General features: G+C 45.7%; 1 protein-coding gene across 2 annotated transcripts; it reads left to right on the top strand.

Annotated features, from left to right (window-relative positions):
* The first annotated feature begins 104 nt into the window (after nucleotides 1–104).
* LOC306755265 (serine/threonine-protein kinase 38) lies at nucleotides 105–18,749 on the top strand. Of its 2 annotated transcripts, none has more exons than XM_079239590.1 (14): nucleotides 105–145; nucleotides 2,129–2,266; nucleotides 4,266–4,317; nucleotides 4,562–4,684; nucleotides 5,113–5,196; nucleotides 5,273–5,396; nucleotides 7,216–7,370; nucleotides 9,705–9,807; nucleotides 12,156–12,217; nucleotides 13,781–13,898; nucleotides 14,348–14,471; nucleotides 14,576–14,671; nucleotides 16,230–16,324; nucleotides 16,401–18,749. In XM_079239590.1, the coding sequence occupies exons 2-14, from the start codon at nucleotides 2,136–2,138 to the stop codon at nucleotides 16,535–16,537; spliced, it is 1,404 nt and encodes a 467-aa protein (XP_079095716.1). In that variant the 5' UTR covers nucleotides 105–145; nucleotides 2,129–2,135; the 3' UTR covers nucleotides 16,538–18,749. The 2 variants fall into 2 exon arrangements, with proteins under 2 accessions (XP_079095716.1, XP_079095715.1); XM_079239589.1 differs by having other exon boundaries at nucleotides 9,705–9,816.
* Nucleotides 18,750–20,071: the final 1,322 nt, after the last annotated feature.

The following is a 20,071-nucleotide window of genomic DNA, read 5'->3' as shown; positions in this document are numbered from 1 at the left end:
TGAAGGCAGACTAACAGCTTTCAGATGAATGAAGGGACACATCTGAGCCACTAGGTGTCTGCTGACGTCATAACCATGGTGACGTCCCGCCCTCCCTCACGGAGAGCCGAGCGCGAGACGGAGCGACGCCGCACCTCCGATCAAGGTAAGCGAACAAAGACTAACTATCAGGAGGTCAAATGGACCAACTACAAGTCAGTATGTGGAACTTCTGCGTGTGAAATGATTAATGTAGTGATCTGAGGCTTCCCTCCGTTTCATGGCGACGTTTTAAACAAACTGCTGAAGCTTTTAATAAGTAGCTAACGTTTAGTAGCTAACTTTCACTTAGCTATCCGCTTGAAGAACTTCAGCTTGTAAAGGTGCCGGTGATGGAAACTGACAGTTTCATGTACCTGTTAACAAAATAAGGTTTCACTGACAAACACCGGAAGAAAGAGCACCTCCACCAATCTAGGTGATTTTATTTTGGAGGGTGTTTCCGGTACTGTTACGTCGTTACGTCATCCGACTTGACGCAGTCAGGAAGTTTAATAGCTAACAAGCTAGCTAACTGATGCTAGCAGGTTAAGACGTTTGTTTACGAGGTTGTAAGTCAGTGGAAACTGCGAAAACCTCATATTTTGATGTGTAAGTAAGATTAATCCACGTTAGGATGTAACAGTTTTATACTTAAATGGATATTTATTTATACTAATTTACTTTTGAACAGTGTTTGGGGCACGTTTGGTTACGTTGAGATAAACTAGCTACGTGTTATTCCGACTAGTTGCTTAAGCTTTAATAACAAGTAAAACTAAATGAATTCATCTGGAACAAAAGGGATCTTGTTACAACTTAACTGAACTTTATATATAAAGCGTTATAAATAATTCTGCAGCATTTGAACAATAAGTTCCCATGTTGCGTTAATTTCACGGCCTTTGTTTTAGAAACATGACTTTACTACTAGTTTACTACTAGTTAAAGCTAGACATGACTTCTACTACTAGTTAAAGCTAGTTACGAATGTGTTTGTGGTCATTATGTTTACTACTAGTTAAAGCTAGTTACGGATGTGTATATGGTCATTATGTTTACTACTAGTTTAAGCTAGACATGACTCTACTACTGGTTTACTACCAGTTAAAGCTAGTTACGGATGTGTATATGGTCATTATGTTTACTACTAGTTTAAGCTAGACATGACTCTACTACTGGTTTACTACCAGTTAAAGCTAGTTACGGATGTGTTTTTGGTCATGATGATGTTTAACTGATGGAAACATTTACTCAGGTATGTTTTCCATTCATACCTTTACACTTCTAGCATTGTTAAAATTAACAGCAGAACTACTAAAAGTACAAACACAAAAAGGAACATCTGTTTATAGTAAAAAAAAAAAAAAAAAAAAAAAAAAAAGTATATTGATGTATTCTGTATTATAGAGATCACATAGGCTGAGCAGCCAAATATCTGTAAACAAGCAACAATAATTCCACTGACCAGCCCTCCGTTACTTCACGTAGTGCATGTGTGAAGGACACTTTGTATTAAATATTTAAGCAGATGCCACATTTCATTGGAAGTTACTGTTTTGAGTTGCTGACAACATTCAGTAGGCCAAGTTGCATCTGAACCTGTTTTACGTCTCAGGAGGATTTCAGTATCAGTGCTTGTGTAATGATTTCTTAACGTCTCTGTAATGTTATGCATGTTTTTTGCAACAGTGCTGTGTTCAATAAGCTGTTTTCCTTCCTCTTTTTACTGGCTAGCAGTCACATCATTTCATGCTTGTAATTGTTAAAACACTTTTCAATGTTTTCACACTGGACTTGCACCCCTTTACCATGATTTAGAACTTTTTTTCTAACATCCTCCCAAAATTGCCTTGGAATTAAACTAGTCTCATTTTTACCTTTATTATCTGCAAACATCCTTAACATCGATCTTAAATATTAATTTAACACCTTAAAGATGATTAGCCACCCTTTTTTATTTATTTTTAGAAAATCTACTGCAGCTGAGCAATGACAGGTTGTGTCATTCATTTGGCTAATCTTGTATGCGCTGTGTAGCTGGAATAAATTCTGCAGGTAAACACACATTTAAAAGATTCCTCTGTTTGTAATCTTTGTGTCTTCTCAGGAAAAGCATGGCGATGACTGGCCAGAGCTCATGTTCCTCTATGAGTAACCACACCAAGGAGCGGGTCACCATGGCCAAAGTGACCCTGGAGAACTTCTACAGTACCCTCATTGACCAGCATAAGGAGAGAGTGACGAGGTAAAATCCTCAAGTTTAGCTCCATTCGTGTTGAGGATTTCCTTGTCAGAGCTGCATCAATAAGTTGATAATGTCGAAGTTCATGAAGGCAACAGAAGGACCAAAATGTAGGACAGAGAGGTGGGAGGTGTCGCTACTAAAGGTTCCAGGGAAAATAAGGCTATGGGACTACACAAAGAAAACCACGGAGTATTTATACATGGGAGCTAATCATTAACATCCATCAGTTTGTGTTTGTCTCAGAGAGTCCAGGTGTGCAGTTGGAAAGCAGAAATGACTGAGAACAAGAGAACAAACTGAGGAAATACAGCAAGAGTACATGTCATGAAACAAAGATTCAACATGAAGTACAATAATCCCACAGAGAACCAGACACACCCATGAACATGTGTTTCATCAGGATGTGGCTTATGCCTTCATGTAGTTAAGGCCAGGCCACTTCCTCTTGTGACAAGTTGCATCATTGTACTCGTCATTACCGAACTTTAAAACTCGTTTGTAGTTACTGACTCGTTTAAGGGCACATTGACGTTTATTTTACACATTTCTGGAGCCATCGCTGCCCAGCTGGATCTTTAGGCTGTGAAACCACTTCACCACTGTAGCTTCCAGGATGCTGTGTGGTTTTACAGCAAAGTTTCGCTTTACGCACCACGTCACATGTCAGTATCTGAATATAAACACACCAGTCGTTTTAGACTCACACTGTAGCTTAGCGACATTAGACAAGCAGACATTATCAGACCAAGAAAGCGTTAAAGAGACAGACCAAGCCATGAGGCGGGGTCGACGTCGGACAAACTTTTACTGGTTGGAGGGGTCTCAGAGTCTGGGTAGGACTGGATGCTAGGCCAGCTGTCATTTGGCTGCCAAAGAAGTTGACGTCTTTTCTAATCCAAATGTTAAATCTTTTGCTGTTTCTGTATCTGGATATCGGGTTTGTGCCAAATCATCTCTCCATATCTGTAGTCCCAGAACTCAGTGTTTTGTTTGTCCTGAAAGAGGAGCCCAAACACCCCAAAACGCTGGCTGTCGGGACTCTCTGCTAGAACAGGATTTGGCAGCCAATGGGTTAATGGTGTCACATTAATATAAACTAACTTCTCTCTTTTTTTTTCTTTTTTTACTGCAAACAGCATGATGGTGTGAATAAGAACCAGTAGGATGAATTACATCTGTGCATGTTTCTTTCAGGATCAAAACAATTCATCAATATGCAATTGTGTTGTTCATGACAACAATATTTTTTAAAAAAAGTGTTTACATCTTTGAACTGTTGCAGCTTGAAACAGAGTTTCTGTATAAAGAGTCTCGTCCTGGGTTGAAACCGTGAGCCACATCAGAAAAGGTTAATAATAATGGTTTATAGTTTGTGCTTCGTAGCTTTTCATCCAGTTGGACATATGACCTTTCACACAAACTGCTTTGGGCTCGATCTCCGGCTCAGTGAGCACATTTTCTGGCATTAGGAAGTTGATCCAAGCAGACTTTTTTTCCTTTTATAGTCATACTTACTCGTCTGAATGGAACTGAAGTCCTCAAAACCAGACGGAAACATTCGGTGCAGTTTAGAGTCTGATTGCAGTTAAATGTCATCTGGCTGATGCCCGTTTTAAATGGAGCGAAAACTTCTCCCACCCGGCTGGCTGCTGGGTCAGCCAGGCGCTAAATGCTGCAGAAACACTAATAAGGACAGCAATCATAATAATGATTAATTTCAATAATCACAGATGGCGATAAAAGCTGGATTGTTGAAGATTAAACATGCAGAACTTAACACACATTGATGTGACTTTGACTTCCTGCTGAACTGTGATGAATTTCCTTCTGTGATTGGCTGAGATGATCTGCTACAGATGCAACTAAACACAAAGTTTACTGTTTGCACTGAGTTAATGGGATGAACAGCTTATTGGTCCTGGAATAGGCTTAATGGGATATATTTGTCCTTTTACTACACGGCTGTACGGCAGCTTTAACGATCTGAATGTGTTTACAGACAGGAAAAGTTGGAGGAAGTGATGAACCAGGAGGGACTGGCTGATGAAGAGGTGAGCAACACACACCTAGCAGCTTCGTAGATCTGACAGGACAGCGGCTCTAAGCTCATATTTCTTTAAGTAAATGCAGTCGTTCATTTCCAAGTGCAGAAAAAAAGACACAAACAGATTCGTTTGAAATTTTCATCATATTTTCATCTAATTCAGGATTTTCTTTGGGAGATGCTGAAGATACATTGTGATGATTTTTAGCAGCTGTTTGACCATGTTACACCAACGGCGTCTGTACCTGCAGAAACGTATCCGCCGTTCCGAGCATGCGAGGAAAGAGACAGAGTTTCTGCGTTTAAAACGCACTCGACTGGGACTGGAGGACTTCGAGTCGCTGAAGGTGATCGGCCGAGGAGCTTTTGGAGAGGTAAAAACCTTCCCCGTCATTTCTGGGAAAGTCCTTTTCTTTTATCATTTATTTAAAGACGTTAACAAAGACTGCAGCGTTTAAGAAGTTGGCTGCATGCTCCTGAACACGTGTCATGCCTGGAGGCGTGCAGGACATCTGAACGGTCGTGTTGCTGAAAACGTCACACATACAGAAGGAATAACAACCCTGGCTGCCAATGTCCTGCAGGGAACTTTGTCAAATCTGGGATTTTTCCCTTCAGACGTCAGTAAAATACAGTTTTCCAGGGGCGCCTAAACATTTGCTTTTTCTCTCTCAGATATCTGAATACATAGAATATGAATGTAGTTTATATCAGTTAGATCAGTTTTTTATGTGTCATCTGTGAAATCTTCGTCTCTTCGTCGAGCCTTGTTGGGGTTGATTTGAAAACTGTTTGTTTCCAGGTTCGCCTGGTGCAGAAGAAAGACACGGGTCATGTCTACGCCATGAAAATCCTCCGCAAAGCGGACATGCTGGAGAAGGAACAGGTGAAGCAACAAAATGCACATCTTCCAACCTGCTTTCACACCTCGGACATCTTTAAACCGCCGTCTGTCCCTGCAGGTTGGTCACATCCGAGCTGAGCGGGACATCCTGGTGGAAGCTGACAGCCTGTGGGTCGTCAAGATGTTCTACAGCTTCCAGGACAAGATGAACCTCTACCTCATCATGGAGTTCCTTCCAGGAGGTAAGACCTTCAGCGGAAGGTACCGCCTCAGGCTGCTCCCCTCATCTCTCTGAAGTATTTTTATCTTCAGCCGACAATGACAGCACAGACCACTGTGTGTGTGAATGGGTGTGTGTGTTAAATGTAAAAGCTCTCAGTGGTCGGCGTGACCAGAATAGTGCTACACGAGTACAGGTCCATTTACAGCAACGTGACTTAGCTTTAGCCCGCTTACCTCCGTTAGCTGGTTAGCTCCTGGTATCTCTGGGTTAGCACTTAAGTACAGGTGTCAATCATCCACCATCACAGCCCCCCTCTCAGCTCCACCTCTTTGCCCATATTTGTATTTTCTGGGTGAGACGACACGCATGCCCCTGCCAAGATGGTGATGGGAGGAACCGCCCACTGAGCTTCAGTTCAGCTCTTCAGAAACCTACGGGTGACGTCACGGAGGCTCCGCCCATCTTTTATATACAGTCTATGGGTGGAACGGGAGATTCTCATCATGATGAGGTGGAATGGGAGATTCTCATGGTGATGAGGTGGAACGAGAGATTCTCATCATGAGGTGGAACGGGAGATTCTCATCGTGATGAGGTGGAACGGGAGATTTTCATGTTGATGAGGTGGAACAGGAGATTCTCATGGTGATGAGGTGGAACAGGAGATTCTCATGGTGATGAGGTGGAACGGGAGATTCTCATGGTGATGTGGTGGAACGGGAGATTCTCATGGTGATGAGGTGGAACGGGAGATTCTCATGGTGATGAGGTGGAACGGGAGATTCTCATGGTGATGAGGTGGAACGGGAGATTCTCATGGTGATGGGGTGGAACGGGAGATTCTCATGGTGATGAGGTGGAACAGGAGATTCTCATCATGATGAGGTGGAACAGGAGATTCTCATGGTGATGAGGTGGAACAGGAGATTCTCAGGGTGATGAGGTGGAACAGGAGATTCTCAGGGTGATGAGGTGGAACGGGAGATTCTCAGGGTGATGAGGTGGAACGGGAGATTCTCATGGTGATGAGGTGGAACGGGAGATTCTCATGGTGATGAGGTGGAACGGGAGATTCTCACGGTGATGAGGTGGAACGGGAGATTCTCATGGTGATGAGGTGGAACGGGAGATTCTCATCATGATGAGGTGGACCGGGAGATTCTCACGGTGATGAGGTGGAACAGGAGATTCTCACGGTGATGAGGTGGAATGGGAGATTCTCAGGATGTGCAGAAACTGTTTGAGATTTTGCTTCATATTGACATGAAGCATCAGAACGTTTCTAACACCTTGTTGACTCCATCACACCAAGAATCGAGCCGTTCTGGAGGAAAACGGAAGTCCAGTCCAGTTCTGGAAGGTGTCCCTGGTAAAGTGGCTGCTAATAGAGAAATTTCCGGAGTTCATGTCGGGCATTGAGGACATCTTAATGTGGGTTCTTTTGTTTAAAAAAACAGTTTTTTCAAAGAAGGAAATGACTTTATTGGTTAGTTGTTTTCAAAGTTTGCAAATAAAGTTTTAGTATGACGGTTTTTACATGATAAAATATCAGTGAGGTTGAGGTTCGGTGTCAACATTCCTGCCTCCTACTCTCTTTTAACACTAATATTCTGTTACTTTCCTGATTATCTGGTCCGTCTTGTTGTAGAACGAAACAGCTGTATGTCTGTGATTGTTATTAAACAGGGTTTGTTGTGGTTTTTTCTACTCTTGAATTTGTTTTTAACGTTTTTGTTTTCCTGGCTTTTCCGGTGTTTACTGTGGAACAGAGAATACTGTGATCCAGTTTGCTCCCCCTGTCCAGCTCATGCTAACACGACTCTGCTGTTGCGGTGCAGGAGACATGATGACCCTGCTCATGAAGAAGGACACGCTGACGGAAGAAGCCACTCAGTTCTACATAGCAGAGACGGTGCTGGCCATCGACTCGATCCACAAGCTGGGTTTCATCCACAGAGACATCAAACCAGACAACCTGCTACTGGACTCCAGGGTGGGTCGTGGCTCCAAACATTTTATTTCCCTTTTTATTCGACTTCCATGTTTGTCATGCTGAGCTCTCTGTAACACATACACCAGTTTTACCTGGTCAGACGTCCTCACCTTTAACACGGTGAAGGTCGAAACCAGGGGAGCCCAAGTCTGGAGGTCTGTTATCCTGCAGCTCTTCTCCAACACACCTGAATCAAATGAGCCTTGTTTCCAGGCCTCAGCAGAGCTGGATGATGTGTGGATGAGCCGTTTGTTTCAGGTGTGTTGGAGAAAGGATGGATCAGGGTGGTGGACCTGAAGGGCACTCCGGGTTTAAACTGCTTTATGTAAATATTAACTCTTCATTTCCTAAACCTTGTGTTTCCCTGTTTTCATGGTGCTGGGGTGCAGAGATGACAAGGTCAGGTTTAGCTTAGTTGGAGAGGCCTTTTTATGCTCCTGTTCATGTTGTATCTCATGAATCCAGCTTGCTTAAAGCAGAAGTTGGTCATACGTTGTGTTACAGCTGCTCATCATGTCACCCTGACCGTGACACGGCTACACAACAGAACGGAAAGAAAACTCTTCCTCTCCTGCTCTTTGTACTTGTGTTGAATTAAATGTTAATAAAACAAAGCTTAAGGAGTCCCGGAAATCCAGACCACACAGTTTGCAGTCTTGTTTCATTGTTTTTCTGGACAGAGTTTGTTTTCTAAGACATTTTAAAATCCTTCTGAGCGTTTCAAGTCGACGTTCAACCCCAAACTGCTCCTTTTCAGGCAAATGAAACTGTTAGACGATGATGATTCCTGCTGAATCAACCAGTTTGACTTGTCTTGTTGAAGAGAACTGGCAGGTTTTCTCCTCAGCTCTTTCCACACATGCACTGGACACAAACGTCTGTGCAACATGAAGTCCTGACCAAGCGGCAACCTCTGGCGGTAAAAAGTGACGCCTATGTGGAAGACCTCCGGAGGCTCCGTCCATCTTTCTCTATACAGTCCATGGTCCTGACATTGTGGTATAATTTTAGTAAAATCCCAGAACATCAGCAGGGAGATGATGTTGGATTGCTTCATGTTAACTTTTCCCAACCATCAGGGTCCTTAGATAATTACAGGAGGTCGCCAGATCATTGTGTCTTTGTTTGTTTGTTTGTTTTTTTTTGTTTGTTTTTTTAAAGAGGCTACATTAATTAAACAAATTGTGGATATTTATTCGGCCCAACGGCCACACCACTCTGAGAGATGTGTGATCTCACCTGAACTCCGAAGCCAAACAGAGTTGGGCCTGCTTAGTTCAGGAAAGTTAGACCTCCTGGTTCGGTGTTGTAAGCCTGTGATGGACTGGCGACCTGCCCAGGTGTACCTGCCTCTAGCTTAATGATTGTTGGGAAACACTCCAGCTTCCTCGCGACCCTTAATCAGACAAAGCCGTTTGGAAAATGGATGTATGTATGGATGTTTATTTATTAGGACCAAAAATGTGTCCAAACTTTTGACTGATAGTGTATATCGGAGCATCACCTGCAGCCCCTCCTCAGCTCCAGTTGTGAGGTGCATCGGCTGTAGAGAAACGACCAGAACTCGGAGTTCTGCTGAAAATCTGTTTCTCATCTGTGAAAACGGTTCAGACTTCTCCTCCTGGGTCTGTTGTGAAACATCTGAGAGGAAAACGTAAACTTTCCAAACATTAACGTTCCCCTGTCTTGGCTCCTCCTCCTGTCTTGGCTCCTCCCCCTCTGGTTCTGCTCCTTGCGTGATCCAAGGCTTTTTTATTCGCAGCTTTTTCCACCAACGATTTTCTCTTTCTCGGCTGTTTAGCAGGAGGAGGCAAATAAACCGAGCCGGGTCGGGAAATCCTTCCTGCATTTTCTCAGCCATGTTTGCCTTCTGAGTTTCTTCTTCACTACTTTGTATTTTCATCCTAACACGCTGTTTATATGCAGGGTGTGGCTATCAGGTATGTTCTGCTGGAGGGGGAGGAGGGGAGCCAGGAGAAGAAGCTACGAAATATAAGAAATGAACAACTCCATTTGGGTCGGAACGTTTGGATTGGTCAGAGTTTTTACAGATTTACAGTAAACTGAGGGATCTAACTATATTTCTTATTGTTCATGATTACAGAATGTATAGCCTACTATCAGGACGAGGAACCGCTTCACCCAGAGGAACATTACCTACTGTAGCTTTAACACATGTATCTGACAGCAGGAGGCGTGTAAAACGTGACCTGTAGTGACACGGCCTTCCCTCATCTTGTCACATCACACCTTCTTGCATTAATGAGCTTCATCAGGAATGAAATCCTCCAACGTGCTTTTAGCCGCTGTAACGGCGTGTTTCTGTGTTTGCAGGGTCACGTGAAGCTTTCTGACTTCGGTTTGTGCACGGGGCTGAAGAGGGCCCATCGCACAGAGTTCTACAAAAACCTGAACCACAGCCTTCCCAGTGACCTCAGTAAGCAAAGTCAGGCAACACCTTCCATTTATTCTCCATGTGGTTTGCATGCAGCTGCCAACACTCACATCCGCGCATGCCTGTGTGTCATTACGTGTGCGACTGTAACTAATCCCTGTCCGCCTGCTTCTCTCTGAAGTAATGAAGCTACCATGTGATGCTTTTTGACACCTCTGAAGCCTGCTCAGTGCATTTTGTGAACCTCATGTTTATATAAATTGTTTTTATTTAAGGCTGCCGAGGTGTCGCGTTTAATTCCCTCTGATGATTTTGATCAATGTATTTATTACTTTGTGTGTAGATGGTGTTGCTTGTAGCGAAAGGATAGTTAACAGTTCTCAGGGTGATCCATCATACTAAAGGATTCATTCATGGTTACTGCTGGGGGAGGAATAAGGCCGCTGTCTGTCAGGAAAGACCAGTTTGCACTGGGTGTGCGTGTGTGTGTGTGTGTGTGTGTGTGTGTGTGTGCTGCCAGCGTTGCAGTCAGTGGTTTGCTTCACACCAGGTGAGGTGTTGCTCGGTCAGATGCATCCCAGGAGTGCCTCTTTGTGGCTCTCCGCGTGTCAGGTCTGTTTCTAATGGAGCACGCTTCCAGCAGCTCGGACAGGAAATCAGACACGGATGCTGTGTCAACATCCTGTACATTTCAAAATAAAATCCCCCTGCAGGTTTCCGGTCGCTGAATCCTGTAAAGGTAAGAAGTCAGCTGGTCAGGAGGCCTCAGTGAGCGACGTTCCTCATGAAGAAACATGACAACCGTAGCAAAAAGGTGTAGGTAGAGATACAAACATGCTTGTTAGTTAGATTAACAAACATATAAATATGTTCTTATTGATGCTGCGACCCTGTTATGTCTCTTCTCCATTAGCTTGTCTCAACTCAACTTGTCTCAGTTTGGTCCTGTTTCTTTTCCATTACAGTTTAGTACCAGCTATAAATGGGCAGGGTTTGTGTGAAATCACTGTGACATCAGTGTTGTGCACAACAAGCTCTATAACAACACAGGACCTAGAGACAATCGGCTACTCGGTCTGCGGCTCGCCGGTCGCTGACCATAAATCATATCAATCTGTTGGAACCACTTCCAGTCTCGTCTGTTTGATCCACTCCGACCGTCGTGGTCCTTGACCCGCCGATGGTCACTTTGGGGCTTTTCCAGCTCCTCACGACCCTGCTGGAAACTCCGTTGCTAGCCGTAGACGTTGAGTCGGAAAGCTCTTGATAGATTATTTCATTTCGTGTCGCTCCATTTGGTTCCCTCTGTATCCTTTCCTCAGCAACCAAAGAAATGTCTCCACCTCGGTGTTGAACCACGGAACAGACTTCTGTTGCACCATTGCTTGTTGTGATGTAAACAACCTGCGGAGTCGCTTTTCCAGTGATGTCACTCCCTGACCTCTGATTGGCCTGATTGGCCACGCCCCTGACCAATAGCGGCATGCAGTCTGGTGACGTCACACACAACCCGACTCAGCTCGCTTAGAACCTGGGCTGAGGAGTGACAGAAACAGTACCGGTAAACGGGTCCAAAAGCCGAGTGGAAAACCCTCCGAGCTGAGCCGAGGCGAGTTAAGCTGAGCTGATACTGATGGAAAAGGACCGACAGTCCGGTGAGCTGTCTGGAAGGAGCCGGTACGTTGTGTACCTGTTAAAACAACGTGGCGCTTTGTGACTTTGCGGATGCAGTTCTGTAGATGCACCTCACTGCTCTAGGTGTGAATTCTGGTTCTGCAGAGGTCAGAGGGAAAGGCGGCGCCGCTGGGCCCGGTGGGAAACGGAGGTAAAACTCCTCGATGTGAGGTAAAACCTTGGGAGACTGATGGAGCAGATGTGTGTGTGCTCTGCAGTGTTTACGTCTGGCCCAGCTCCGCGAGCATCCTCTCTGCTTGGCGATGAGTTTGTTGTGACTACCGCCCTTCATCACGGCTGTTTAGGATCATTTAGACGGATAGATGATCAGCCTTTCATCTCCAAAAGAAAAGAGACATTATTCCCTCCCTCTGAAGCAGCACTCACACACACACACACACACACATCTGCATTTCTTCGTGTCAGTCCGCGGCTTCCTGACAGACCTGTTTGGCCAGACTCTCCTCCTGCAAGAGGACATGCAGACCTTTCAGACTACATGAAGTCCAGGATGCTGAAAGGCTGCAGTGGAAATGTAGCCGAACGTTCAGCTTCAGTCTGTTGTTAGAAATGTTGTTTATTATAAAGTGTTGAAGAACGTACATTATTTTCCTTTCTGTCTTTTGAGGTTCAGTGTTTTCTGCTGCTTTCATAACAAGTTTCAGCTGTGAGCCTTGTGAAAGCTTCTTCTGATACCAAACTGTCTTTCTGTGCAGCTTTTCAGAACATGAACTCCAAGAGGAAAGCAGAGACCTGGAAGAGGAACCGGAGGCAGCTGGTAGGTCTGACCAGAGCTCTGATGGCGTTTTTCTGCTGCTTTTCTTCATTCACGCATGACGAAAATCTCTTTTACGGCGTAGACCTGACCCAGATTACCCACACTGTATGAGATCAAATCATGGTGCATATAACTAGACGCGGCGTTTACATCAGGAGAGAGCGCCGCGGCCTTCATCAGAAACTACTCGACTTTTCCATCGAGCAGAAAACAGTCGAGTTGAACATGTTAGAGCTGTTAGAGCTGCAGATTGTGGACACAACACTCTGCAGCTGTAACGTCGTAATGTTTCCACCTGCAGCCAACGTCTCGGTCGGGTTGTTTGTCACAAGCAGAAGCAGACACAGTGCATCATGTGATCCCGTTCCTGGACTCGTATAAATCATGTGCTTTCTTCTGTTGGTGGGACACGTGTGTGCGTGTGTTTTAACATTTATTAAAGAGTTCGTGTTAAACACAGACAGAATATATTTGCAGAGCTGAATGCTGTGTAGCGTAAAACCCTGCTTTAACCCGTCTCAACGCCTTGGCAGTTTTATATTTATTAGATATTTTATCATCAACAGCTGGAAGACCAAACTCACCCCATCTAAGTTTATTCAGCAGATACAGTGTTCATCGTTGTGTCAAGCAGACAGAGTTGTTTGGAAGTTTTAGTGTTGGATTATCTGCCTCTCGAACAAACGGAACATGTGTGTGTGGGGGACTTTTACAGAGGAAAAGTGTCTTATGGAAAGTTTTTTTGTTGTGACGAATGCAGTTCTGTGACCTTAACGTGTTCCTGCTTCCTGGCCTGACAGTCGTCATGGCTCTGAGCCACGGCTGGGTGTCACATCATCTCCTGGTTCATCCATTCATAACCATTCATCAGCCAATAATCATGCTGCAATGCTTCTTTCCCAGATAACTATTATAAAACACAGCGAACGTGCAGCGAAGCAGCAGAGTTTTAAAGGTTAAAGACGTCCAGAGCTCTCTGGATGCTGATAGGAAATACCTGCCAGATGTGGTGAAACTTTTAGCATCCTCCAAAGAAGCCAGAACCTCGTTCTTGTTCTTGAGACGGAGGGGATTAGTCTGTTTTTAAATGTAATCAACAACATACTCAGTTATTTTACATGTAACTTCATCCCTGTCAGGGTGCGGCTTGTATGCAGCGGCGTCTGTGTCCTTAAATGCTGCGCGTGTTCCATACATTTTATACGTTCTGACCGCCTCGATGGGCTGATTATTACACCAATCCATTCAACCTCACCTCAAGTGTCCGACCAATCACACAACACTTCTCAGAAAGCCACAAGACAGAAGTCCTGTTTGTCTGATGTCGAGAACAAGCCACCAGATTTCCCCAGTCTGCCAGAACAGTTCCGTCTTCCTGTGGAGGATGGAACAGACTTAAACCAGGAGAGAAGGCTACAGAAACGCTTCAGAAAGTTGTAAAAAGCTTCTAGAAACGCTGTTCCATCACCAGTCCTGTTTATAACTCCTCTGTTTCACAGCTGGGACTTCTCATTGTCTTTCCGCTGTCGCCCCCCCCCCCCCCCCCCCCCCCCCCCCCCCCAGGCTTTTTCCACAGTGGGAACACCAGACTACATCGCTCCAGAGGTCTTCATGCAAACTGGATACAACAAGCTCTGCGATTGGTGGAGCCTGGGTGTCATCATGTACGAGATGCTGATAGGTAATAACTGCCAGATGTGGCAAAACCTCTTTCTAAGCGCTGGGATATACTCGCCGTGCACGTCGGCGTTCTGCACCGCCAGAATACCTGACACTAGAGGTCGCTGCTGGAGGCGGGAGCGGGACTCGTTTCCGTAAACAACAGTTTACCGATGTGTTGCTAACGGTTACCACTCGAGCGTTTGTCACGGGGGAATTATAAAGATGTGGGCAGTTGCAGACAAGACCCGAGAGGCGCTCTGTAAAACCTCTGACCTCGTCTTCATGCTGTTGTTGACCAGCGCCTCAAGTTGCTATGGCAACCAGCTCATGCAGTACCTCACCTCCTGTCAACGCCAGCGGCCTCCCGTACCAAACTTCTGCTGGTTCTGTGTGGCAGCCATGATGCGTACGTGAAGCTAACGGCGAGTAAAGCCTGTATCTGAATCCTTTGTGTCCGACGGTCTGCAGGTTACCCTCCGTTCTGCTCTGAGACGCCTCAGGAGACCTACAGGAAGGTGATGAACTGGCGAGAGACGCTCATCTTTCCTCCAGAAGTGCCAATTTCAGAGAAGGCCAAAGACCTCATCCTCAGGCAGGAACACGGCTCTGTCGGGTCACATCGTAGCGAACTTTCAGTCCCGTTACCGCTCAGGCTTCAGGCGAGTGACAGGTGTGTGTCTCTGCTTGTTTCTAAAGGTTTTGCTGTGAGGAGGAACACCGGATCGGTGCTGGAGGGGTGGAGGACATCAAATCCAATCCTTTCTTTGAAGGGGTGGACTACGACCACATCAGGTGAGGACAAGTTGGTCCCAGATCTTTGAAGTCACCTTGTTTTATTTAGTTTTTCTTGTTCATGTTACCTGTCCAGCTGCAGCCCGTTGGCTCCGCCCGGCTCTCCACTCGGGTCATTAAAGGCCAACGTTGACCCGGTTCTGGCTCTTTTTCCGACAACTTCCTCACACACGACCGTTGTTTGTTTTTAGAGTTAATGTTGAATCCTGGTCGTCTTCAGAGGAACGTGCTGCTGTTGTTAGATCACTGCAGCCTTGTAAAAGGGAGGGAGGGGCGAAGGCTGCTGGAAGAGAGAGGAGGCGGCGAGTCACTTGATCGTACAGCTGGAGAACATGGAGATCAGAACAGAGACCCTGTGGGGAGGAATTTATACCTCTAGTTCTTCACATTGACATTTTTTACTCCTTCAGTCCAGAAATGATTAAGTGTGTGTTTTCCAAGCAGCGGCCTCCGGCAGGCTAAAAGTGAAGCCTTTGGAGAAGTGCTAAAAACTGCAGTTCCCCCTTCATCCACTAGAGGCTGCAAAACAGTAAATCCCCAGAGACTCCCATGTTAAAAAGACCAACTTCACAGCAGGAATAAACATATTTACAGCAGGAATAAACATGTTTACAGCAGAAATAAACATGTTTACAGCAGGAATAAACATGTTTACAGCAGGAATAAACATGTTTACAGCAGGAATAAACATGTTTACAGCAGAAATAAACATGTTTACAGCAGGAATAAACATGTTTACAGCAGGAATAAACATGTTTACAGCAGGAATAAACATGTTTACAGCAGGAATAAACATGTTTACAGCAGAAATAAACATGTTTACAGCAGAAATAAACATGTTTACAGCAGAAATAAAGATGTTTACAGCAGGAATAAACATGTTTACAGAATAAACATGTTTACAGCAGAAATAAACATGTTTACAGACTTACAAAAATCCATTTTAGGTTTAATAGGTCAGGTTTACCTTCATGACAACTGTGGGGGGAGTGAATTTTTTTCTAACTCGCCCGTTTAAAAGTAATTTAATCTCGAAGTTCGGCATATTTAGGGGCGTGTCCTTTTGATTGACAGGTACCAATCTCCCACTTCAAGTAAGAAGCACGTAGAACAACCGCGGTTTTTAGCCGGTTAACAACGTGACTTAGCTTTAGCCCACTTACCTCCGTTAGCTGGTTAGCTCCTGTTATCTCCAGGTTAGCTTTTAGCTACAGGCAGCTTGGAGTTCCCTCGATGTCAATCATCCACCATGACGCTCACAGCTCCCCTCTCAGCTCCACCTCTTTGCCCATATTTGTATTTTCCGGGTGAGACGACACGCATGCCCCTGCCAAGATGGTGATGGGAGGAACCGCCCACCCAGCTTCAATTCAGCTCTTCAGAAACCTACGGGTGACGTCACGGAGGCTCCGCCCATCTTTTATATACAGTCTATGGTGTTGTCCCTTTACGGCCACTCAGTCATGGATGTTGGACATGTGGTCACATGGGGGCTAGCTTCACAGCTGACTGAAGGTCACGTGTCGGGACTTTGTCTGACCTCTGGTGTGTTTTGCAGAGAGAGGCCTGCAGCCATTCCCATCAACATCAAAAGCATCGACGACACCTCCAACTTCGACGAGTTCCCTGATTCTGACATCCTCACACCAACAGGTACACCCCCCCTCTGCTGGTCGCTTCACACGTTGTGCCTGAAATGACGGTGACCATGTTTCTGCTCCGCCTGCAGCCACCCAGGTGTCCAATCAGACGGAGGCGGATCTGAAGAACAAGGACTGGGTCTTCATCAACTACACCTACAAACGCTTCGAGGGCCTGACCGCTCGAGGAGCCATCCCATCCTACATGAAGTCAGGGAAGAGATGAGCATCATCAGCACAGCTTCTAAACCAAAACCGATTGAGTCTTCCAATCCCCTGCTGCGAGCGGTGAGCCGCTCCGTCGGAGCAGGGCTTCATCATCACCCGTTGCTTTCCATAGGAACTTTGTCTCAGCAGACCAGCTGCTGCTGGTTTCACTCTTCTGAAGGTACTTCTCCTCTTTCTGCTCACGCGACGATGAGGCGGGACTGCAGGGACTCTCTCCTCTGGCCGGACGCAGTCGGACGTCTTCTCTCCACGTAACCAGCATCATTACATTCCCGCTCCGTAAACCAGCACCGCTCTGTTGGATCTACCAAGGGCTCCTCTTCCTAAGCACATCTTCTTTGTCCTGTTTTGACTCTTTTCACTAGAAGTGAATCAGGTGCTTTTCAGGGATTCTGTCCAGATGTTTCCCGTCGCTTCCTGCAGCGCTGCTGGCTTCCTGCGGTCACCCAACCAAAGACTGAGCTGAATGTTTCTGCTTCATCTCCATCCTGCAACCTTTTCTAACTCGGAGTTTGTACTTTTTATAGATTTGAGATTTGCACGATTTGCTCTTTATGAAGTGTGAAAATAGGAGAATTCTGCATTTTGCGGGACAAACACAAGGCGCCATGCAATCTTGTTAGATTTTCCTGAGACGTGGAGGCAGCTTCAGCACCGTATGTGCTGTGGACGAGGCTTCCAGCTCCTTGGGTTTGTTGGGTTTCAGGTTTTTAAATGATTTTCATCTGAAAAATGAGTCCCAACGAGTAAAACGCAGCTATTAGCATGTTAAAAGGACGTCTCGGTTCTCTCGGTGGGTTAGTACCAACAGTTGATGTGTGACCCGACTGCTCGACCTCACAACGGCAGGTTTTTATGCTTTAATGTGTTTTATTTTGGCCCTCAGCTGCTGGACGTAAAACCTCAGCCAGGGTCTGTCTCTTTGTTTTTTTCTTTAAAGAAGATGCAAATGGAAACTGTAAACGGGGTTAAAAGTTTAGTTTTTGCATAATTATTATTATTATTTTAGCAAACAAAGATCAGCTGTTTTTCTGATCCGAGTCGATGTAGAATATTCCAGATATTTCCAGAGATTAAACTCCGGAGGAAGACGTTTCTCCGTTTCCTTCTCGGCTTTTTTTAATTCGCTGCCTTTAACAGCAGCCTGTGGAGCCTCTACTGCCCCCGCTGGTCACTGCTGGGATTGCCTCTGCATTGCTGCGGTTTCTCTTGATTCACATTCGTTTAATGAGCAGAAATCTGGCTAATTATTTATAAATACGTCACACAAGCCCACAAAAAAACAGAATAAGAGAAGAATCCTTTTAAAATGCAAAGATGGCAAAAATGTAGATTTGAAAGCTTTGAACCAGCAAATATTTCAAATTTCTATAAACATTATCTGAATGTTACAGAATTCAGCTTTTTTCAGCTTTTTTTATTCTTTGACTTTAGCATTTTTATTTAACATCATCAATAATGGATAATAAAGCAACATCAGATGTCTGGGCCTGAAAGTTGAATGAGGAGGAGTTCAGCTGGTTTTCCATCATTAAACCGTGACCAGACTGGAACCGAGGCTGTCCCAGAACTGTCCCAGAACCGATCCGGTCCGGAGGAACAGGGACAGCGTTACTGCTGGAAGCTCATCTGACACTGTTGAGGAAAGGAAATGATATTTTCATCGTAACGTTGGCGTGAGTGTGCCGCCGTCAGACTCACATTCCTGTCTGCTTGTTTTACAGTTAAATCCAGAGTCTGAGTATTTTCTCACCGAAAGGCACAAAGCTTCACGTTTTCCAGTCAACACAATATCAGAGATGCTGTAACTTAACATGAATGTAAATGAAGTTTTATGCAGAGGAGTGTTTGAGCGCTGATGCTGTAGATGAAGCCTGGACCGTGTGTGTTTCGTCACAGAGACCATTCCTGTCGGGACACCAAGAGGAGCATTTTAGTCTTATTTTTCTGACCCGTTTTAAAATGAAAGAATTGACGAAACTCTCTGGGTGACAATCTGACGTCCTGGCAGCTGTGTGCTGCACCGGCGTGCTGCACCGGCGTGCTGCACCGGCGTGCTCGTCCCGACCCAGCGTGGCGTTTGGTGTGTGGATGAAGAGCATGTCTCCCTGTGGCACAAGTCGCATGTAGAGCTGCGTGCAGCGGGCTGAAAGACGTGTGTGTGTGTGTGCGTGTGCGTGTGTGTGAGAGAGAGAGAGAGGCTGCATGCGGTCTGCATGGCTCTGGTGGGGGGCTTTGGGAGGTGGGTGTGTGTTATTTAAACCACTGTTCTCTGTAGCGAATGCTGTTGTATTTTCTGCTATTTGACAATGAATTACTCTGCACTTGAAGTGTCGTGTCGTCATTGGTTGACGTCTTGATTTGGGGGGGTGGAAGCCTCGACAGCAGGGGTCTCCAACATCCTGCAGCTTTGTTTCCCTGCTACAATGCACTTGACTCAAAAGAAAAGGTTCTATAACAACTTCATCTGCCTGGTAATGAGCCAGTGGTTTGAGTCAGGTGTGTTGGAGCGGGAAACACTAAAGTCTGCAGGAGGACGGCGGTTGGAGACCCCCGCCATGCAGGAGGACGGCGGTTGGAGACCCCCGCCATGCAGGAGGACGGCGGTTGGAGACCCCCGCCATGCAGGAGGACGGCGGTTGGAGACCCCTGCCATGCAGGAGGACGGCGGTTGGAGACCCCTGCCATGCAGGATACTTATGGAAGCAGATTTTAAGCAGATGTCTACATGGATAACTTCCTAACGGTGGAAGACTTGACCAGAACTGAGTCCAGATGTCTGCGCTGATTCCACCACATCTTCCAGCTGAAGTGTTTCCTCCCTTCGTCTCTGAGGCCGTTAGCAACGACTTGCATAGCAACATGACTTGTTGCTAAGTTCAGCAGCAACATGTAAAACAGTTTCATCTCCGTCAGCAACTTTTCACCAGAACTTACCGACATGTTGCTGCTGGACTCACTTCTGTCCAACGTCTCCCTCTTCTGCTTGCCCAGCGTAGACCTGCAGGTCTCAGACTGGGACCCTGTAGACCTGCAGGTCTCAGACTGGGACCCTGTAGACCTGCAGGTCTCAGACTGGGACCCTGTAGACCTGCAGGTCTCAGACAGGGACACTCTGACATGGACTCATTAGACCTGCAGGGCTACAGAGTCCATGTCTTGGCCCTGTAGACCTGAAGTCTGTTGGACCAACATGTCCTCTCAGACGTCCTTCACCTTGTTCAGCAACAACCAGCATCATGTTACTGGTACAGAAGTGGAACTAGGTCTAGTTCTGGGATTTACTCGGATTAGTGTGTGTCAGCGTGGCTCTTCTAGCATTTCCCTGACACACACACACACACACACACACACACACACACACACACACACACACACACCAATTTGCTGAATTCCTGAAGACAGTTTGCTGGACACCAAATGTGTCTTGATTTCACAAGCACAGAACAGCTCTGTTGCTATGGCAACAGAAAAGGTCCCAGTGATGGAGGGGCTTCAGACACACCTACAGTATGATCCATAAAGCTGGCCG

This window comes from Telmatherina bonti (genome assembly GCF_933228915.1).
Source record: "Telmatherina bonti genome assembly, chromosome: 4".
NCBI lineage: Eukaryota > Metazoa > Chordata > Actinopteri > Atheriniformes > Telmatherinidae > Telmatherina > Telmatherina bonti.
The sequence above is the reverse complement of the archived record's forward strand: the minus strand, read 5'-3'. Positions and strand labels throughout refer to the sequence as shown.

Coding starts and splice junctions, on each gene's coding strand:
- LOC306755265 (XM_079239589.1), top strand. CDS start 2,136: ATGGCGATGACTGGCCAGAGCTCATGTTCCTCTATGAGTAACCACACC. Junction 13,899..14,347: donor CATGTACGAGATGCTGATAG/GTAATAACTGCC, acceptor GACGGTCTGCAG/GTTACCCTCCGTTCTGCTCT. Junction 14,672..16,229: donor GTGGACTACGACCACATCAG/GTGAGGACAAGT, acceptor TGTGTTTTGCAG/AGAGAGGCCTGCAGCCATTC.